Source organism: Salvelinus namaycush, chromosome 25, assembly GCF_016432855.1.
Source record: "Salvelinus namaycush isolate Seneca chromosome 25, SaNama_1.0, whole genome shotgun sequence".
Classification (NCBI taxonomy): Eukaryota; Metazoa; Chordata; class Actinopteri; order Salmoniformes; family Salmonidae; genus Salvelinus; species Salvelinus namaycush.
The window spans coordinates 27,941,399-27,963,551 of NC_052331.1; the positions used below are offsets into that span (position 1 = coordinate 27,941,399).

The 22,153-nt window shown below is 43.2% G+C and overlaps 2 protein-coding genes across 12 annotated transcripts in view; both read left to right on the top strand.

The window, feature by feature from the left end:
• Positions 1–194: 194 nt before the first annotated feature.
• On the top strand, positions 195–10,479 carry LOC120020419. 9 transcript variants are annotated; one of them, XM_038964068.1, is made up of 7 exons: positions 195–241; positions 5,182–5,370; positions 5,587–5,862; positions 7,186–7,281; positions 8,678–8,704; positions 9,732–9,802; positions 9,962–10,479. In XM_038964068.1, exons 1-7 carry the CDS (start codon positions 217–219, stop codon positions 9,971–9,973), a joined length of 696 nt encoding a protein of 231 aa, XP_038819996.1. In that variant the 5' UTR covers positions 195–216; the 3' UTR covers positions 9,974–10,479. The 9 variants fall into 9 exon arrangements, with proteins under 9 accessions (XP_038819996.1, XP_038819995.1, XP_038819998.1 ...); XM_038964067.1 differs by lacking the exon at positions 195–241 and adding an exon at positions 4,652–4,991 and having other exon boundaries at positions 7,189–7,281; XM_038964069.1 differs by lacking the exon at positions 195–241 and adding an exon at positions 4,654–4,878.
• Positions 10,480–12,731: 2,252 nt separating this feature from the next.
• The window catches only part of LOC120020421 (5'-3' exoribonuclease 1-like), a 31,249-nt gene continuing 21,827 nt past the window's right edge, over positions 12,732–22,153 (top strand). For all 3 annotated transcript variants that reach the window (XM_038964075.1, XM_038964077.1, XM_038964076.1), the window contains exons 1-6: positions 12,732–12,942; positions 14,763–14,995; positions 15,103–15,200; positions 15,467–15,576; positions 19,529–19,639; positions 20,859–20,944. In XM_038964075.1, coding sequence (XP_038820003.1) covers positions 12,868–12,942; positions 14,763–14,995; positions 15,103–15,200; positions 15,467–15,576; positions 19,529–19,639; positions 20,859–20,944 — 713 coding nt within the window. In that variant the 5' untranslated portion in view covers positions 12,732–12,867. The remainder of the gene's footprint in view (positions 12,943–14,762; positions 14,996–15,102; positions 15,201–15,466; positions 15,577–19,528; positions 19,640–20,858; positions 20,945–22,153) is intronic.

A 22,153-nucleotide genomic window follows, 5' to 3' on the forward strand; every position in this document is an offset into this window, starting at 1 on the left:
ACAATTCTACAATTCACAACCTCTCTTTCGCCATTCGGCTTGGATTCTCTGGATTCTCTGTCGACACGACCACGTCTGAGCAGACCCCCTCCGTCTGAGCAGACCACCCCCCGGGCTACTAACTTTAAACGCCGCGTGCTAGCTTAGTGGAGGCCTCCCTGCTCCATCTACGGCTGCCCCCTGGACACTATGATCACTTGGCTACATAGCTGATGCATGCTTGACTGTCCATTAATTCACGGTACTCCATTCTGTTTATTTGTGTTTTATCTGTCGGCTCTGTGCTTTAACTCAGGATCTGTGTGTAGTTAATCCGACCCTCTCTGCCTAGTCGTCGCCATTTTTACCTGTTGTTGCTGTGTTAGACTAGCACCCTGTTATTGCTGCTGTTATCTTACCTGTTGTTTTAGCTAGCTCTCCCAATCAAGACCTGCAATCACTTTATGCCTTATTGTATGTCTCTCTCAAATATCAATATGCCTTGCATACTGTTGTTCAGGCTAGTTTTCATTATCATTGTTTTGGTTTGCAATGGACCCTGTAGTTCCACTCTCCGTACCTCTGATACCCCCTTTGTCCCACCCCCCACACATGCGGTGACCTCACCCATTGAGACCAGCATGTCCAGAGATACAACCTCTCTTATCATCACCCAGTGCCTGGGCTTGCCTCCGCTGTACCCGCGCCCCTCCATACCCCTGTCTGCACATTATGCCCAGAATCTATTCTACCACGCCCATAAATCTGCTCCTTTTATTCTTTGTCCCCAACGCTCTAGGCGACCAGTTTTGATAGCCTTTAGCCGCACCCTCATCCTACTACTCCTCTGTTCCTCGGGTGATGTGGAGGTAAACCCAGGCCCTGCATGTCCCCAGTCACCCTCATTTGTTGACTTCTGTGATCGAAAAAGCCTTGGCCTCATGCATGTCAACATCAGAAGCCTCCTCCCTAAGTTTGCCTTACTCACCGCTTTAGCACACTCTGCCAATCCTGATGTCCTTGCCGTGTCCGAATCCTGGCTTAGGAAGGCCACCAATAATTCTGAGATTTCCATACCCAACTATAACACTTTCCGTCAAGATAGAACTGCCAAAGGGGGAGGAGTTGCAATCTACTGCAGAGATAGCCTGCAAAGTTCTGTCATACTTTCCAGGTCTATGCCCAAACAGTTCGAACTTCTAATTTTAAAAATTAATCTCTCCACAAATAAGTCTCTCACTGTTGCCGCCTGCTACCGACCCCCCTCAGCTCCCAGCTGTGCCCTGGACACCATCTGTGAATTGATCGCTCCCCATCTAGCTTCAGAGTTTGTTCTGTTAGGTGACCTAAACTGGGATATGCTTAACACCCCGGCAGTCCTACAATCCAAGCTTGATGCCCTCAATCTCACACAAATCATCAAGGAACCCACCAGGTACAACCCTAAATCCGTAAACATGGGCACCCTAATAGACATTATCCTGACCAACCTGCCCTCCAAATACACCTCTGCTGTCTTCAATCAAGATCTCAGCGATCACTGCCTCATTGCCTGTATCCGCCACGGGTCCGCGGTCAAACGACCACCCCTCATCACTGTCAAACGCTCCCTAAAACACTTCTGCGAGCAGGCCTTTCTAATCGACCTGGCCCGGGTACCCTGGAAGGATATTGACCTCATCCCGTCAGTTGAGGATGCCTGGTCATTCTTTAAATGTTACTTCCTCACCATATTAGACAAGCATGCTCCGTTCAAAAAATGCAGAACCAAGAACAGATATAGCCCTTGGTTCACTCCAGACCTGACTGCCCTCGACCAGCACAAAAACATCCTGTGGCGAACTGCAATAGCATCGAAGAGCCCCCGCGATATGCAACTGTTCAGGGAAGTCAGGAACCAATACACGCAGTCAGTCAGGAAAGCAAAGGCCATCTTTTTCAAGCAGAAATTCGCATCCTGTAGCTCTAACTCCAAAAAGTTCTGGGATACTGTAAAGTCCATGGAGAACAAGAGCACCTCCTCCCAGCTGCCCACTGCACTGAGGCTAGGTAACACGGTCACCACCAATAAATCCGTGATAATCGAAGACTTCAACAAGCATTTCTCAATGGCTGGCCATGCCTTCCTCCTGGCGACTCCAACCTTGGCCAACAGCCCCGCCCCCCCCGCTGCTACTCGCCCAAGCCTCCCCAGCTTCTCCTTTACCCAAATCCAGATAGCAGATGTTCTGAAAGAGCTGGAAAACCTGGACCCTTACAAATCAGCTGGGCTTGACAATCTGGACCCCCTATTTCTGAAACTGTCCGCCGCCATTGTCGCACCCCCTATTACCAGCCTGTTCAACCTCTCCTTCGTATCATCTGAGATCCCCAAGGATTGGAAAGCTGCCGCGGTCATCCCCCTCTTCAAAGGGGGAGACACCCTGGACCCAAACTGTTACAGACCTATATCCATCCTGCCCTGCCTATCTAAGGTCTTCGAAAGCCAAGTCAACAAACAGATCACTGACCATCTCGAATCCCACCGTACCTTCTCCGCTGTGCAATCCGGTTTCCGAGCCGGTCACGGGTGCACCTCAGCCACGCTCAAGGTACTAAACGATATCATAACCGCCATCGATAAAAGACATTACTGTGCAGCCGTCTTCATCGACCTGGCCAAGGCTTTCGACTCTGTCAATCACCATATTCTTATCGGCAGACTCAGTAGCCTCGGTTTTTCTAATGACTGCCTTGCCTGGTTCACCAACTACTTTGCAGACAGAGTTCAGTGTGTCAAATCGGAGGGCATGTTGTCCGGTCCTCTGGCAGTCTCTATGGGGGTACCACAGGGTTCAATTCTCGGGCCGACTCTTTTCTCTGTATACATCAATGATGTTGCTCTTGCTGCGGGCGATTCCCTGATCCACCTCTACGCAGACGACACCATTCTATATACTTCCGGCCCTTCCTTGGACACTGTGCTATCTAACCTCCAAACGAGCTTCAATGCCATACAACACTCCTTCCGTGGCCTCCAACTGCTCTTAAACGCTAGTAAAACCAAATGCATGCTTTTCAACCGTTCGCTGCCTGCACCCGCACGCCCGACTAGCATCCCCACCCTGGACGGTTCCGACCTAGAATATGTGGACATCTATAAGTACCTAGGTGTCTGGCTAGACTGCAAACTCTCCTTCCAGACTCATATCAAACATCTCCAATCCAAAATCAAATCAAGAATCGGCTTTCTATTCCGCAACAAAGCCTCCTTCACTCACGCCGCCAAACTTACCCTAGTAAAACTGACTATCCTACCGATCCTCGACTTCGGCGATGTCATCTACAAAATAGCTTCCAACACTCTACTCAGCAAACTGGATGCAGTTTATCACAGTGCCATTCGTTTTGTTACTAAAGCACCTTATACGACCCACCACTGCGACCTGTATGCCCTAGTCGGCTGGCCCTCGCTACATGTTCGTCGTCAGACCCACTGGCTCCAGGTCATCTACAAGGCTATGCTAGGTAAAGTGCCGCCTTATCTCAGTTCACTGGTCACGATGGCTACACCCACCCGCAGCACGCGCTCCAGCAGGTGTATCTCACTGATCATCCCTAAAGCTAAAACCTCATTTGGACGCCTTTCCTTCCAGTTCTCTGCTGCCTGCGACTGGAACGAATTGCAAAAATCTCTGAAGTTGGAGACTTTTATCTCCCTCAACAACTTTAAAAATCTGCTATCCGAGCAGCTAACCGATCGCTGCAGCTGTACATAGTCCATCTGTAAACTACCCACCCAATTTACCTACCTCACCCCCCATACTGCTTTTATTTATTTACTTTTCTGCTCTTTTGCACACCAGTATCTCTTCTTGCACATGATCATCTGATGATTTATCACTCCAGTGTTAATCTGCTAAATTGTAATTATTCGATTTATTGCCTACCTCATGCCTTTTGCACACATTGTATATAGATTCTCTTTTTTCTACCATGTTATTGACTTGTTTATTGTTTACTCCATGTGTAACTCTGTGTTGTCTGTTCACACTGCTATGCTTTATCTTGGCCAGGTCGCAGTTGCAAATGAGAACTTGTTCTCAACTAGCCTATCTGGTTAAATAAAGGTGAAATAAAAAAATAAAAAAATAAAAAATTAATGGAGAAGCATTTGCAATTGCCAATTCAGAATGAATTTGATTTTTGTCACAATTCATGCTATCACATTAAGGAAATTAAACGGCAAACATGAGAAATGATTGTCATTTAAGCATTTCTGTTAGATTTTTTCAATGTGTCAGTGTTGTACTGGATGCTACCATGGAAATGAAATATCAAACACACTTTGCTATTTATTTATGAAATTGGCAGACAATTTGCATACTCAATCATGATAATGATAATGATAATAATGATTATGCTATAATGCTATAATCTTTTTTTGCATTTCAAATAGAATTGTGTCACAAAAAAATTCTTACCCATTTAGGAAAAGCAGACATGATAGTGATTTATATTTTTTCCATTTGCATTTCCAATTCAGTTTCGAAAGCAAAATGCTTCAATAAACTGTTCCTATGTCACTCCTATGAGGTAGGCTGCCTTGATGCGCTCTTGTGAAGGACCTACCCATTTTTTCATTTTAAAGGGACCATCCTCGCTCTGACCTATCAGCCATTCACATCCCAAACTACTGAAAATCGTAGTGCGCTTTTAAAAGACAACAGTGACGGACCAATTGTAGCCTCAAGTTCGGAGGATATGCACGCACACCTATGGAGGACCTTTGATTGATATCCACGTCGATCTTGGCATATCCGTTATCCATTCTCCGTGTTTGTATTTGCAAGGGAGAACAAGAAGGAAGAGTCCGTTATATTTATAACTAATCTATTACATTTGGAGAACGTCTTGGAGGTAGCTAGTGCATAATTTCGAATACCCGTTCTAGTTAGGAGAAGTAACTGCAAAGATGCGACTTCCACTTACATTCATTCTGATTTGCGAGCTTTGTTGGGGTTTTAAAAGGGGTACGTTTTTCATTACATTTAAGTAATTTAGCAGACGCTCTTATCAATTGCTCACTTTGCCATTCCTTTATTGTACAATGTGTTCATTTTACCACAACATTCACTACTATTGTGACTGTTGTGAATATAAATGTGTTCATAACAAATGAATAGTCTATAAATGTTTGCTTTTTAATATGTTTTGTTGTAGACATGGTCATTCAGTTCCAGCGGTCGGGAGTGGTCGGTGAGGTCGAGCAGGTATTGATCAACGGAGCCGCTCTCTTCAGCTGCGAGAAAGACGTCAACGGCATTCTCCGTGCTGTATTGTTGGGCAACTACAGCGAGTCTTTTCAACAGGCGTTTGAGATAGAAGAAAATGTCAACAACACCATGACAAGTAGGCCTAATGCATAACTATGAACTTACTGAAACACACACATACAGTACACAAACCAAACCTTTTGAGAGCACAGGTGCCTTGCTCAAGGCCACAATGGCAGGTACCTGAGACCTGCCACTTTTATTGCCCATGCTGGGACAAATCTATCTCATTGCCTAACAAGGTTACATTCATTCTTAACCATTCCTTTCCTTTTTTCCCATCCATGACCAGAAAATCATACTTACCAGTACCTGCGTGTGCATGAAAGCAAACTGGACAGATTTCGAGTAGTGCATTTGACTGACCGGCTCCTGGTTGACGGGAATTACTTCCTGACTCTGGACCGAAACACAGACACCTGGACAGCTAAAGTACCACAGGCCCTCGCGCTCAAACAGCTTTGGGACCAGGACACTGAGGGCATGAGGCTGGAGAGGATTCAACTCCATGAGAGCTGTGCCAAACTGATGAAGGAGCTCAAACATTCTGAGCCCACCACCACTGGAGGTAAGGTCACAGGGGGAGGCCTACTTGGTGACACTATGTTTACAGTGTACATTGAAAGAGTAGTGTATAGATTAGAAGGCAGTGTGTGTGGGGTGTGGGTGTGTGTAGAACATGGAGATGTGTGAAACTTAGGCTTAGCGCCAACTGGTAAGACGCTTCAGGAGGGCGGTCACGGTTGCTAGCAAGGCAGAGGTCCTGGGTTCGAGCTTTGGTGTGAGCGAGATGTCCTTTGATGTCCTTTAGAGTGGTGCCTAGTGACTATCTACATTTGCGCTGAGCTCAACGCTGGGGTTTGTAGTGAATACTTTTTTCATAACCCATTAAAGTCCTCACCTTAAAAGGTACATAAAGTGCAGAGTATCAAAATCCTGAGCCATTTGTAAATGTGTTTTTTTAGTGTGGTGCAATAGCAGATAAGGTTCTGTCTGACACTTCTGAATTAGACATGTTCAGTTTCAAAAAATGTCAATACATAAATGGTAGAATAATGCTATTTTACCAAAATAGAGTCAGAACACATCATCAAATACATTAAGAAATGCATTTTGATTGTTAGACAAATTACTGGCATCACTGAACAACGATGTGACATCATTTACTTTAAGAATTCTGACAGTGTTTTTTTTTGTTGCTTGTGTGCCATTTTTGCTGGCAGACTAGCCTAGACCATACTTAGAGGGAGATGGAGAACCTTCTAGCACCAAGTTCAAATGGGTTTATGCAGATAGAACTTTCTAGCTGTTAATTGTTTTCACTTAAAATGTATTTAAAAATATATATAACTTTTCAAACATATGAAGAACCATCTAAAGATCTATTATATGTGACTAACTAATTTCTGACTAAAATGTGAGGTAGAACCTTATAGTCCCATGGTCTCTATTTGTAGTTGAACAAGGCATTGCGTGTATAGATTTTTTTAAACTTTTTTTAGACTTGACTTGGAAAAACTTGTGACTCGACTCGCTCTTTGAATGCACGACTTGGACTTGGCTCGAGACTCAAACCGTTCTACTTGGGACTTAACTAAAGACTTGGACCTTGTGAGTTGAGACTTGCTTGTGACTCTAATAGTGACTTGGTCCCACCTCTGGAATAAATACACAGTGAATAACGAATAAAAATAAAGAGTAGAAATAACATGGCTATATACTGTATGTGTGTATGTGAAGCTCGTGTTGGGTGTAACAAAAGGCATAACAACTCAAACACCCTCAGGCCTACACGCCACAAAATCCACAGATTGTTCCCTTTCTTTAGTCACTTGTTTAACTAGTTATGAAGCAGGTGAATCAGGGGAATTCCTGATGTTGTGTGTTCAAGGAGGGATGTCCATGCTGGCTGCCCTTGCTTCTTTGCTAGCAGGCCTGGCCTTTGTTGCCCTGGTTACCACAAGCTTCCTCATCTTTAAACAACAAGGTGAGCGACATTATAAAGCATACCATACTGGTTAATCACTTGTGGTCCCCCCTGATCTTTAAAGAACCAATCTGGGATATTTACAGAATGGCTTTCATAATCTGTATTTAAACGACAAATTTTAGATCAAAGCGTCAGCTATGGAGAAAGGTTATTGCATGTAATTACATGTTTATGTACTTTATACTTTTATATACAATTCTATATGTGACTTTGGATCTTTGATGGTAACATTATTGTGCGGTATAAAAGTAATTGTGTACATACAACCTTCCCCATGACAACATGTACCTTTTAGAATGTATTGATACCCCTTGACTTATTCCTTGACTTATTGTGTTACAGCCTGAATTCAAAATTGATTACATTTGTTTTTTTAACTTCCTCATCTGCACACAATACCCAATAATGACAAAGTGAAAACATGTTTTTAGAAATTGTTGCAAATGTATTGAAAATTAAATACAGGGCCTCCTGAGTGGGGCAGTGGTTTAATGGTTTAAGGCACTGTATTGCAGTGCTAGCTGTGCCACTAGAGATCCTGGTTCGAGTCCAGGCTCTGTCGCAGCCGGCCGCGACTGTGAGACCCATGGGGCACAATTGGCCCAGCATCGTCCGGGTGCCGGCAGGGATTTGGCCGGCAGGGATGTCCTTGTTTCATCACGCTCTAGCGACTCCTGTGGCGAGCCGGGCGCATGCACGCTGACACAGTCTCCAGGTGTACGGTGTTTCCTACGACACATTGGTGTGGCTGGCTTCCGGGTTAAGCGGGCGTTGTGTCAAGAAGCAGTGCGGCTTTGTTGAGTCGTGTTTTGCAGGACGCACGGCTCTCGACCTTCGCCTCTCTCTCTCTCGCTCGAGTCCATATGGGAGTTGAGGCGATGAGACAAGACTGTAACTACCAATTGGATACCACGAAATTGGGGAGAATTATTAAAAATAATTTTAAAAAGACAATGAAATATAGAAATATCTAATTTACATAAGTATTCACACCCCTGAGTCAATACTTTGTAGAAGCACCTTTGGCAGCGATTACAGCTGTGAGTCTTTCTGGGTAAGTCTCTAAGAGCCTTGCACACTTGAATTGTACAATATTTGCACATTATTCTTTTCAAAATTCTTCAAGCTCTGTCAATTTGATTGTTGATCATTGCTATACAGCCATTTTCAAGTCTTGCCAAGAAAATCAAAAATATTAATTTCACTTTGATATTATGGGGTATTGTGTGTAGGCCAGTGACAAAAAAATCTCAATTTTATGAATTTTAAATTCAGGATTTAACACAACCAAATGTGAAATAAGTCAAGGTATGTGAATACTTTCTGAAGGCAATGTCGCTAGATTACAGCAGAGCCAATAGATAATGAGTCTTGTTTCTCCATCTCTCTTTAGATCCCAACGTTTCAGGACACCCTGGAAGTAAGAATGTTTTCACTTCAATCTCATTGTCCCCATCGGTTTCTCGGTTAACAGTAATATGGGTTTGTTGGTTGTCTGGGCACTGCTGCTTCCTAAACCACACCCTGTAAACATTAACATGACTGGACACAGCCTCTATAATAGTTTCCTTATGTTTTGATGCTACTGGCCTCTGTGTGTTTATCTTACTGGTGTGCGTGTGTGTCTTATATGTCTTACACGGGTAGTTCCCTTTTTGTCAAAAGTGTGATTCCTAGGGCCGAGGGTAGTATTCATGATCAGAGTATAGTGTCATCACCTATGTAATGCAAGGCCTCATCCTGACAGTGAATGATTGGGATTCCACGCTTCCTAGACATTCCTATATTAGAATGATGCTGTTCAAACATGTTCAGCAACATAGTGAGCAGCTGTTTTGGTAAATCCTGATTGTGTCCCAGTTGTAGGTCTATGTCACTTATGCCGTTAGCACACGAGTGACGTGTATGTTCATGCACTCTATCTGCATTGCACAATAGAAATAGAGATCATGGGAATGGCCAAATTGACCACTATAGCAGAACAGTATTGCAAAAGTAGACAGAACCAACAGTGAGAGAATGATGGACACTTGAACCCTATACTGCTGTAGTGCTGAGTGGTTATAACTAATGTCTCCTACCACAGGAGGTTGCTGGTACCTTAATTGGGGAGAACAGGCTTGTGTTAATCACTGGAGTGGAATGGTATCAAATACATCAAACATATGGTTTCCAGGTGTTTGATTCCATTCCATTTGCTCCGTTCCGGCCATTATTATGAGCTGTCCTCCCCTCAGCAGCCTCCTGTGTCTCCTACCACCTGTTGGGTGCATGTGTTTGTGTTCACGTCTTCTTACTGTTGTCTCATCTCTCATTTCCCATTTTGGCATAGTGACTGTTGCGTGACTGAGGTAAACATCAGTAGTTAACTGTGTTTGTATGTCTAAGGTATGTTTTACATCTTGATAAAATGTGTGTTTGTGTGCGCTTCTTTTTCCTCCCGGCAGGTGTGCTTGGCTCCATCGTCCACTATCCTCAGAACGTCACAGAAACACCTCGTCCAGGAAAAGGCTATCAGGTTCTCTAAAACCCAAAGCTCCTTTCCCAATATACTTCTGATGTCAAATGGTCACTACACAGCAGTGTGGTCTGGTCACACCCTTTCACCTGTCTTTGTGCTTGTCTCCTGGTCTGTTGCCAGTTTGTCTTGTCAAGCTTACGAGCGTGGTTTTCCTAGTCTTTTTTCTAGCCCTCCCGGCTCCGACCTGTTCTGCCTGCCCTGACACTGAGCCCGCCCGCCTGACCATTCAGCCTGCCCTGACTTCGAGCCCGCCTGCCCCCCTGTACCTTTCGGACTCTGACCTGGTTAATGCACTTCTGCCTGTCCTCGACCTGCCTATTGCCTGCCCACTGTATTCTAATAAATATCAGAGGCTCGAACCATCTGCCTCCTGTGTCTGCATCTGGGTCTCGCCCTCTGTCGTTATAGGTCTGGTGACCAAAATACCTTGGTTGCGTTCGCATTTCCTACCTTTCGACTCAAAATGTATGTTCACTCCTCCTTGATATGGTGGAAACTGCAAATACACATTTTGGGGTATGGGCATTGTAATTCAACAATATGTTCCCTGGTCCGTCCAACTCTCTGGTCCCCGTTTCTCCCTGGGCATTCTACCAAATAGGGCTATCTTCTGTATACCACCCCTTCCTTGTCACAACACAACTGATTGGCTGAAACACATTAAGAATGAAAGTAATTCCACAAATTAACAAGGCACACCTGTTAATTGAAATGCATTCCAGGTGACAACCTCATGAAGCTGGTTGAGAGAATGCCAAGAGTGTGCCAAGCTGTCATCAAGGCAAAAGGTGGCTATTTTGAAGAATCTCAAATATAATATATACTTGTTTTACACCTTTTTGGTTACAACATGATTCTATATGTGTTATTTCATAGTTTTGATGTCTTCACTATTATTCTACAATGTAGAACATAGTAAAAATAAAGAAAAACCCTTGAATGAGTAGGTGTGTCCAAACTTTTGACTGGTACTGTACATCACAGAAGACTGAAATATAACAATTGTGCAGTGGTCTAAGGCACTGCATCTCAGTGCAAGAGGCGTCACTATAGTACCTGGTTCGAATCCAGGCTGTATCACATCAGGCCACTACAGGGCAGTTTGGTCATTAGACTGCAGGAAAGACTACCTGTTTATTACTTTTGTACTGGTTATAAAATATACAGAAGTCATCTTTCATTGCAAAAATCTAGATGCTGAATTTACCACAGTGATCTAAGGATTTTCATACACTCCGATGAACTCAAAAGGTCAATTTGGTTAGGGTTCCAAAACAATAAAAGAAAACAACATGATTTGATAACCCACCCTTGATTATTTTCTAACCACACAATCTGAAGTACATGAAAGAGCTCAGTAGGGTAAGCCTACTTGAAATTCTGGCTGGAGCAATTTCTAGAGGCATTCTACATATCATCCCTTTAATTCTTTTCCTGAAATACAATGGATTTTTTTTTAACAAAGTCAATTTTTGAAACAGTGGAAGAGATTGCCAGAGCCTTATTGTTTGCATTGTTCCTCACCGTCATGTCAACAAGCTTTGTAGGTTGGCCACCTTTGCCACAGTGTAACCTCAATGGGTGAGAGAGGTGAGGGTAAATATTTTGAACAAAAATAGAAATGCAACATGTAAAGTGTTGGTCCCATGTTTCATGAGCTAAAATAAAAGATCCAAGAAATTTTCCAAAATTGGTCTGCAATTGGTCTACATCTGATGAAACTGTGGGTTTGTACAACCAAATTAGTTTCTGACAGTTTGTGCAGAAATTGTCTCAGGGAAGCTTATCTGTGTGCTCATCGTCCTCACCAGGGTCTTGACCTGACTGCATCGGGGTCGTAACTGACTTCAGTGGGCAAATGCTCACCTTCGATGGCCACTGGCACGCTGGAGAAGTGTGCTCTTCACAAATGAATCCCATTTTCAACAGATGGCAGAAGGCGTGTATGGCGATGTGTGGACGAACGGTTTGCTGATGTCAACGTTGTGAACAGAGTGCCCCATGGTGGCGGTGGGTTATGGTATGGGCAGGCATAAGCTACGGACAATGAACACAATTTCATTTTAATCGATGGCAATTTGAATGCACAGAGATACCGTGACGAGATCCTGAGGCCCATTGTCGTGCCATTCATCCACAGCCATCACCTCATGTTTCAGCATGATAATGCATGGCCCCATGTCGCAAGGATCTGTACACAATAACTGGAATCTGAAAATGGCCCAGTTCTTCCATGGCCTGCATACTCACCAGAAATGTAACCCATTGAGCACGTTTGGGATGCTCTGGATTTACATGTACGACAACGTGTTCCAGTTCCCGCTAATATCCAGCAATTTCACACAGCCATTGAGAAGGAGTGGGGAAACATTCCACAGGCCACAACAGCCTGATCAACTCTATGCGAAAGAGATGGCTCGCACTGCATGAGGCAAATGGTGGTCACACCAGATGCTGAATGGTTATCTGATCCACGCCCTTACCTGTTATTTTTTTAAGGTATATTTGACAAACAGGTGTATTCCCAGTCATGTGGAATCCGTAGATTAGGGCCTAATGAATTTCAATTGACTGATTTCCTTATATGAACTGTAGCTCAGTAAAATCTTTGAAATTGTTGCATGTTGTGTTGCTCGTCATTAGCTGGTCCCGCTTTTTTGTGCTGACATGGAACCAGTAATTACTAACTGCGTGTATCGCCGGGAACAAATAAATGATTGCACAAGAATGAAAGTGCCACATTAAAAGAAAAAACAAGCCTATATTTGTTATTTATACATTTAAATTGTGTGTTTTATTAATATTTGAAACATGATATCTATTTGATCACACCGTACATTTTAAAATTTTGTGTTTGAGAGCTGGCTTTTTGGTTGTTACGTCATTGATTCCACCCGGACTGTTTTCCTGGCTGGACAGTTACAGCTAGCTAGTTAGCGTAGCTGCTACAGAAACAAAATCCCGGACCCCGTAGCAAACACAACTTCTCATGTAACTTTACACATCTCTTATACCGTTGAAATTGTATACATTTAGCTCAAAGGGAAGAGTTTGTGGTCAAGATGGGAGTACCAAAATTCTACCGATGGATTTCAGAGCGATACCCTTGCCTGAGTGAAGTTGTCAAGGAACATCAGGTATGATATCGATATTCTACGTTGCTTATTATTAACGTTACTGTTGCAGCTAGCTAGCAAGCGAAATATAGCAGGCCTATAACGGGTTCATATCCACGTATTGCTGTTTCCACTCTGCTGCACTCGCTACTGATATGATTATTATGGTAATACATAACCCAACATTTTATTGTAAATATAAACATAGCTATAGCTAGTTAGCCAACCAATATTTACCAACCAATTTCGTGTTTGACTCCATTTCCCTCTAGGTACTTATTTAGCCAACCAGTTTATGTTACTACTACCAGCTCCGTTTAGATTATCATAACAATAAGTCTACAGTGTGTGAATAAGACCTATGTTAGCTAGCTATACTTTAAGTTTGTCAAGTAGCTAAATAGAACATTATTCTGAATAACACATTGCAGTCGTCGACCTGATACAACACTGTCGCTGCCAAGTTAGCCCAAATGTATCGCCATCAGTGGTGGAAAAAGTACGCATTATATTAATAGGTGCGTGATTTGGACCATATTGATGTCCTGCCTGAGCGTTCGATTAATGTAACGAGTACTTTTGGGTGTCTGGAAAATGTATGGGAGTAAAAAAAAGCATTATCTTTAGGAATGTAGTGGAGTAAAAGTTGTCAGAAATATAAATAGTAAAGTACACATACCCCAAAATAGTATCTAAGTAGTACTTTAAAGTATTTGTATCAAAGTACTTTACATTACTGATTGGCAGGTATGCAATATGCATTAGGTAGTGGCATGTTGACCTCAGGCCACAGTAAGACTCTGTGAACCTCAGCCCTGAGTCATGCTTTGGTTTAGCTACATGCGTGTTAACAGCATGTTAATTTTTCCTAAATAATAATGCACTTCTTCCTACTGTTTCCAGTTAATCCCACAAGATAATTTTTATCCTCAACTCATAAATACACTTCCTCCATTATTCAAGGATTGACGCTATTAATCAAATTTCAAGTCAAATGTATTTATATAGCCCTTCTTACATCAGTTGATATATCAAAGTGCTGTACAGAAACCCAGCCTAAAACCCCAAACAGCAAGCAATGCAGATGTAGAAGCACGGTGGCTAGGAAAAACTCCCTAGAAAGGCCAAAACCTAGGAAGAAACCTAGCGAGGAACCAGGCTATGAGGGGTGGCCAGTCCTCTTCTGGCTGTGCCGGGTGGAGATTATAACAGAACATGGCCAAGATGTTCAAATGTTCATAAATGACCAGCATGGTCAAATAATAATAATCACAGTAGTTGTCGAGGGTGCAACAAGTCAGCACCTCAGGAGTAAATGTCAGTTGGCTTTTCATAGCCGATCATTCAGAGTATCCCTACTGCTCCTGCTGTCTCCAGAGAGTTGAAAACAGCAGCTCTGGGACAGGTAGCACGTCCGGTGAACAGGTCAGGGTTCCATAGCCGCAGGCAGAACAGTTGAAACTGGAGCAGCAGCACGGCCAGGTGGACTGGGGACAGCAAGGAGTCATCATGCCAGGTAGTCCTGAGGCATGGTCCTAGGGCTCAGGTCCTCCGAGAGAAAGAAAGAAAGAAAGAGAGAATTAGAGAGAGCATACTTAAATTCACACAGGACACCGGATAAGACAGGAGAAATACTCCAGATATAACAGACTGACCCTAGCCCCCCGACACATAAACTACTGCAGCATAAATACTGGAGGCTGAGACAGGAGTGGTCAGGAGACACTGTGGCCCCATCTGATGATACCCCCGGACCGGGCCAAACAGGCAGGATATTATCCACTTGCTATAGGTTAATAGACATACTACTCCAACATCCCACTTTCCCCCCTCTCCTCCAGATTCCAGAGTTTGACAACCTCTACCTGGATATGAATGGCATCATCCACCAGTGCTCCCACCCAAATGACGAGGACGTCCACTTCCGTATCTCGGAGGAGAAGATCTTTGCAGACATCTTCCACTATCTGGAGGTGCTGTTCAGGATCATCAAGCCCAGGAAGGTGTTCTTCATGGCCGTGGATGGGGTGGCTCCTCGGGCCAAGATGAACCAGCAGAGAGGCAGGAGATTCAGGTAATGATCATGATGATAACAAATTCATTTGAACTTTATGTGCTGTATCTGTGACAGAGTGGCATAGTGATGGATCACACATCTTCATTAACATGTTTCTTGTTAAGGTCGGCCAAAGAAGCAGAGGACAAGATAAAGAAGGCCCTAGAGAAAGGAGAGGTCCTACCCTCTGAGGCCCGCTTTGACTCTAACTGTATCACACCTGGTATGTATAGCCTACTACACAAACCATCCACTTCTCCACCTATCTATCTGTCAACTCATACCCTCATTCAAATCCTAGGTTTTAGGATGTAGGTGTCATGAATGAAGGTGTTTGTATTCATTAGGGCACACCATAGCAAAATGTTTTCCAACAGAAAAGGAAATGAAGTTTTAGTTATTATTAAGTTCCGGTGGTCCCTCCCAGTTTTGGTCTGTTTTCTTCCGTTTGGTGCCTAATGAATACGACCCATCAAATCTCTCCTGTAGGGACGGACTTCATGGCCAGGTTACAGGAGCAGCTCAAGTACTTTGTCAACAGTAAACTGTCCACAGACAATGCCTGGAAAGGAGTTAACGTCTACCTTTCTGGACACGAGGTGAGAGCTGGGGGCTCTGTGTGTATGTCTGTCAGTGTGTGTTTCTGTTGCACATTTCCCAGATTTCCCCACAAATGTTTCATAGTGTGCGTGTGACTTTACTTCTGTTATCCTCGGTGACTGACTGTAACTAGGGCTGTGGCGGTCATTACATTTTGTCAGCTGGTTATTGTCATGCAAAAGACTGCCGGTCTCACTGTAATTTACCGTTAATTAACAAACAAATGTAGCATCTCTAGGCCTCCACACATACAAGCTGCTGATGCGTGCCTTTGAAAACATCAACATTTAAAAAAGTCTAATAAATTAATTGAATATACATCATCACAGTAAATCCATTATTTTAGGCAGGTGTAAAAAAAAAACACTATGAAATGAAGAAAATGTATTTCAGAAGAATATAATATTAGTTGGCCTGCTGTATGTTATCTGACTATGCGCCATGTCATAGGCTGTAGGCTTGTTCATTTTAGCAAACAAGATATGCTTATAAGTCCCATGCCATTATATGATTTTATAGTAAGAAGATTATAAAATAGATGCTGAATAAAATAGAAAGCATATTTTTCCATTCTGGAGCTAGAGTACGCATATGAAGTGGCTAATTTGAGCATAAAATTGATCATTTGAAGCAGGTCCTACAGTGCATTTGGAAAGTATTCAGACCCCTTTCCTTTTTCCACATTTTGTTATGTTACAGCCATATTCCAAAATGAATTAAATGTTTTCCCTCATCAATCTGCACATAATAGCCCATAATAACAAAGCGAAAACAGGTTTTTAGAAATGTTAGCAAAAAAAAACAGAAATACCTATGAGACTCGAAATTGAGCTCAGGTGCATCCTGTTATCATTGATCATCCTTGAGATGCCTCTACAACTTGATTGGAGTCCACCTGTGGTAAATTCAATTGATTGGACATGATTTGGAAAGGCACACACCTGTCTATATAAGGTCCCACAGTTGACAGTGCATGTCAGAGCAAAAATCAAGCCATGAGGTTGATGGAATTGTCCATAGAGCTCCGAGACAGGATTGTGTCAAGGCACAGATCTGAGGAAGGGTACCAAAAAATGTCTGCTGTATTGAAGGTCCCAAAGAATGCAGTGGCCTCCATCATTCTTAAATAGAATAATTTTTAGAAGCACCAAGACTCTTCCAAGAGCTGGCCGCCCGGCCAAACTGAGCAATCGGGGGAGAAGGGCCTTGGTCAGGGAGGTAACCAAGAACTCGATGGTCACTCTGACATAGCTCCAGAGTTCCTTGGAGATGGGAGAACCTTCCTGAAGGACAACCATCTCTGCAGCACTCCACCAATCAGGACTTTATGGTAGAGTGGCCAGACAGAAGCCACTCCTTACTAAAAGGCACATTACGTCACGTCTGAAAGAAACCTGGCACCATCCCTATGGTGAAGCACGGTGGTCACAGCAGCATCATGTGGGGTTGTTTTTCGGCAGGAACTGGGAGACTAGTCAGGGTCGAGGGAAAGATGAACGGAGCAAAGTACAGAGAGATCCTTGATGAAAACCTGCTCCAACGCTCTCAGGACCTCAGACTGTGGCGAAGGTTCACCTTCCAGCAGGACAACGACCCTAAGCACACAGCCAAGACGACGCAGGAGTGGTTTGGGACAAGTCTCTGAATGTCCTTGAGTGGCCCAGCCAGAGCCCAGACATGAACCCGATCAAACATCTCTGGAGACCTGAAAATAGCTGTGCAGCGACGCTCCTCATCCAACCTGACAGAGCTTGAGATGATCTGCAGAGAAGAATGGGAGAAACTCCCCAAATACAGGTGTGCCAAGCTTGTAGCGTCATACCCAAGATGGTTTGAGGGTGTAATCGCTGCCAAAGGTGCTTCAACAAAGTGCTGAGTGAAGGGTCTGAATACTTATGTAAATATGATATTTCAGTTTTTTATTTTTAATAAATTAGCAAACATTTCTAAACCTGTTTTTGATTGATTGGGGGGGGGGGGGGGGGGTGATTTTATACATTTTAGAATAAGGCTGTAACTTAACAATGTGGAAAAAGTCAAGGGGTCTGAATACTTGCTGAATGCACTGTATATGCTAGCCTTAGTTATTTGGCAACTTTAGTTGTGAATGATAAAAACCTTAGAAAAAAACAGAAAAAAATCTGTTCGGGAACATCGATAGTGACATGTTTTCCCAACAAAACGTATTTGATTAAACTATTGACAGCCCCGCTCTCTGCGTTCTGGAGAAAGGAATGAAGGAGAGTGGGGAGGAGATTGAAACGCGGTGGTAAGATATTCTGTAGCTAAAGGTAATGTGGCAGCCTATTAATTATGAAAATATAAAATTGCCCTATTACTAGGCTATTCAAAATCAAATACAAATTCACTATAATTGTTGGTTAACTCTGAATTTGTTTAATTTAGGCTAGACCAATTATGTACCAAAGATATGTTAAATCAGTTATTTTTTTCTGCCTTCAGTAATATGCGGGTAGGCGATGTATTGTATAGTGGCACAATCATTATTTTAATTCAGTTTTATTTCCATGGGCTCATATATAGGCCTACGCATAATTCTCTAATATGCATAAGGTGTTTTGAATGAATCATCACCTTAGAAAGCGCTGTCTATTTAGTTGTGTTTGAAACAACATCCACAACAACCATGTTTTCCTGTTGTTGAACTTCTTTCTTCAAATTGATCAATCACACTGAGGTGAGTTTTAAAAGCACGATACTGTTTTGATGATGTTTGATGTGATTTTTCGATTGCATTTACATTGCTGTCAGAGTGGTTAGAGGGACAATGGAGCCCTGACTACCAGGCTGACCTGATGATCGTTAGTGAGTTGGTACTATGTCCAGAGTGCATAGGAGGAGATTACCATGACTCAACAGTCACATTGAATTTGACTGTGGTCATGACTCATGACTACCAGTGTCGCGGTAATACGGTCACCTCAACGGCCCTAACTGTTTCTCTCTCAGACGGTAATACGGTCACCTCAACGGCCCTAACTGTTTCTCTCTCAGACGGTAATACGGTCACCTCAGCAGCCCTAACTGTTTCTCTCTCAGACGGTAATACGGTCACCTCAGCAGCCCTAACTGTAACGCTGTTTCTCTCTCAGACGGTAATACGGTCACCTCAGCAGCCCTAACTGTTTCTCTCTCAGACGGTAATACGGTCACCTCAGCAGCCCTAACTGTAACGCTGTTTCTCTCTCAGACGGTAATACGGTCACCTCAACGGCCCTAACTGTTTCTCTCTCAGACGGTAATACGGTCACCTCAGCGGCCCTAACTGTAACACTGTTTCTCTCTCAGACGGTAATACGGTCACCTCAGCAGCCCTAACTGTAACGCTGTTTCTCTCTCAGACGGTAATACGGTCACCTCAGCAGCCCTAACTGTAACGCTGTTTCTCTCTCAGACGGTAATACGGTCACCTCAGCGGCCCTAACTGTAACGCTGTTTCTCTCTCAGACGGTAATACGGTCACCTCAACGGCCCTAACTGTTTCTCTCTCAGACGGTAATACGGTCACCTCAGCGGCCCTAACTGTAACACTGTTTCTCTCTCAGACGGTAATACGGTCACCTCAGCAGCCCTAACTGTAACGCTGTTTCTCTCTCAGACGGTAATACGGTCACCTCAGCAGCCCTAACTGTAACGCTGTTTCTCTCTCAGACGGTAATACGGTCACCTCAGCGGCCCTAACTGTTTCTCTCTCAGACGGTAATACGGTCACCTCAGCAGCCCTAACTGTAACGCTGTTTCTCTCTCAGACGGTAATACGGTCACCTCAACGGCCCTAACTGTAAGCCTGTTTCCCTGTCAGACGGTAATACTGTAAGCCTGTTTCCCTGTCAGACGGTAATACTGTAAGCCTGTTTCCCTGTCAGACGGTAATACTGTAAGCCTGTTTCCCTGTCAGACGGTAATACTGTAAGCCTGTTTCCCTGTCAGACTCCAGGAGAAGGAGAACATAAGATCATGGAGTTTATCCGCTGGGAAAACACCAAGCCAGACCACGACCCAAACACACGCCACTGTCTCTATGGCCTGGACGCTGACCTGGTGGGTGGACTGTGTGTGTGTGTGTGTGTGTGTGTGTGTGTGTGTGTGTGTGTGTGTGTGTGTGTGTGTGTGTGTGTGTGTGTGTGTGTGTGTGTGTGTGTGTGTGTGTGTGTGTGTGTGTAAGAGAGATGGCACAGATGTGTATCAGGGAGGGTGTGTGATATGTATGTCTTTGGTAATTTTAGTGTCTGTTTTTTTTTACAGTTCTCTTCCTATTTACACAAACTCTGGTATGCTGTGATGTAAGGTCTGTTGTGTTAACTATGATATCTCTCACTCCTCTCCTACAGATGTAAGGTCTGTTGTGTTAACTATGATATCTCTCCTACAGATGTAAGGTCTGTTGTGTTAACTATGATATCTCTCACTCCTCTCCTACAGATGTAAGGTCTGTTGTGTTAACTATGATATCTCTCACTCCTCTCCTACAGATGTAAGGTCTGTTGTGTTAACTATGATATCTCTCACTCCTCCTACAGATGTAAGGTCTGTTGTGTTAACTATGATATCTCTCACTCCTCCTACAGATGTAAGGTCTGTTGTGTTAACTATGATATCTCTCCTACAGATGTAAGGTCTGTTGTGTTAACTATGATATCTCTCACTCCTCTCCTACAGATGTAATGTCTGTTGTGTTAACTATGATATCTCTCCTACAGATGTAAGGTCTGTTGTGTTAACTATGATATCTCTCACTCCTCTCCTACAGATGTAAGGTCTGTTGTGTTAACTATGATATCTCTCCTACAGATGTAAGGTCTGTTGTGTTAACTATGATATCTCTCCTACAGATGTAAGGTCTGTTGTGTTAACTATGATATCTCTCCTACAGATGTAAGGTCTGTTGTGTTAACTATGATATCTCTCCTACAGATGTACGGTCTGTTGAGTTAACTATGATATCTCTCACTCCTCTCCTACAGATGTAAGGTCTGTTGTGTTAACTGTGATATCTCTCCTACAGATGTAAGGTCTGTTGTGTTAACTGTGATATCTCTCCTACAGATGTAAGGTCTGTTGTGTTAACTATGATATCTCTCCTACAGATGTAAGGTCTGTTGTGTGAACTATGATATCTCTCCTACAGATGTAAGGTCTGTTGTGTTAACTATGATATCTCTCCTACAGATGTAAGGTCTGTTGTGTTAACTATGATATCTCTCCTACAGATGTAAGGTCTGTTGTGTTAACTATGATATCTCTCACTCCTCTCCTACAGATGATGTTAGGTCTGACGAGCCACGAGCCACACTTCTCCCTACTCAGAGAAGAGGTCCGCTTTGGAGGGAAGAAAAACCAGAAAAGGTCTGTGGGCATGTGCAAGAGAGCGTGCTGTATATTTGTGTGTGTGTGTGTGTGTGTGTGTACACGTTTGTGTGTGTAAGACAGAGGTATAAGGATGGGCACTTATTCGAAAATCTGAACGGACGTTAGTATTCGATTACTTGTTTGTTCATTTTTTGCAGAAATGGCAATTACAGGCACGCACATAACGGGGGTTCCTCAAGACCTGACACGGATCAATGCAAAACATTCACCAGAAAGCTATTTAGTTTAGACTTCTCTTTCACTGTTGCTGTTAGCATAAAACTACCGGAGAATAGCAGCATGTCCGCTGGTGTTGTAGCTTACCTCTGCCCTCAGAATTTGCATCATGATTGTTCAAGAGAGTATAAAGGAATTTTTATTCTGCATTTTTTAAATAGAATTGACTAATCGTGAAACTGAAATGTCATGATATTATTTTAATAGTGAAATATACTGAACAAAAATATAAACGCAATATGCACCAATTTTGAGTTATAGTTCATAACAAGGCTACTAAGCAACTTTGCAGTATTTTTTGTTTATTTCTCACATTTTATATTTCTGAATTCCATTCTTTTTATTTTTTAGTTGTGTGTATTGTTAGATATTACTGCACTGTTGGCGCAAGGAACATTTTGCTACATCCGCAATAACATTTACTAAACATGTGTATGCGACCAATAAAATTGGCTTTGAAATATGTATTTCACATGAATGGACGGCGTGCACCCGCTTGGTAGCCAGCCCAACCACTGGGGAGCCCAGCCAATCAGAATTAGTTTTTCCCCACAAAAGGGCTTCATTACAGACAGAAATACTCCTCAGTTTCATCAGCTGTCAGAGTGATTGGTCTCAGACGATCCCGCAGATGAAGAAGCAGGATGTGGAGGTCCTGGGCTGGCGTGGTTACACGTGGTCTGCGGTTGTGAGGCCGGTTGGATGTACTGCCAAATTCTTTAAAATGACATTGAAGGCAGCTTATGGTGGAGAAATTATCTGGCAACAGTTCTGGTAGACATTCCTGCTGTCAGCATGCCAATTGCACACTCCCTCAAAACTTGAGGCATCTGTGGCATTGTGTTGTGTGACAAAACTGCACATTTTACAGTGGCCTTTTATTATCCCCATCACAAGGTGAACCTGTGTAATGATCATGCTGTTTAATCAGGTGGATGGATTATCTTGGCAAAGGAGAAATGCTCACTA

Coding starts and splice junctions, on each gene's coding strand:
- LOC120020419 (XM_038964065.1), top strand. CDS start 4,934: ATGCGACTTCCACTTACATTCATTCTGATTTGCGAGCTTTGTTGGGGT. Junction 5,371..5,586: donor TGTCAACAACACCATGACAA/GTAGGCCTAATG, acceptor ATCCATGACCAG/AAAATCATACTTACCAGTAC. Junction 8,705..9,731: donor CGTTTCAGGACACCCTGGAA/GTAAGAATGTTT, acceptor TCCTCCCGGCAG/GTGTGCTTGGCTCCATCGTC.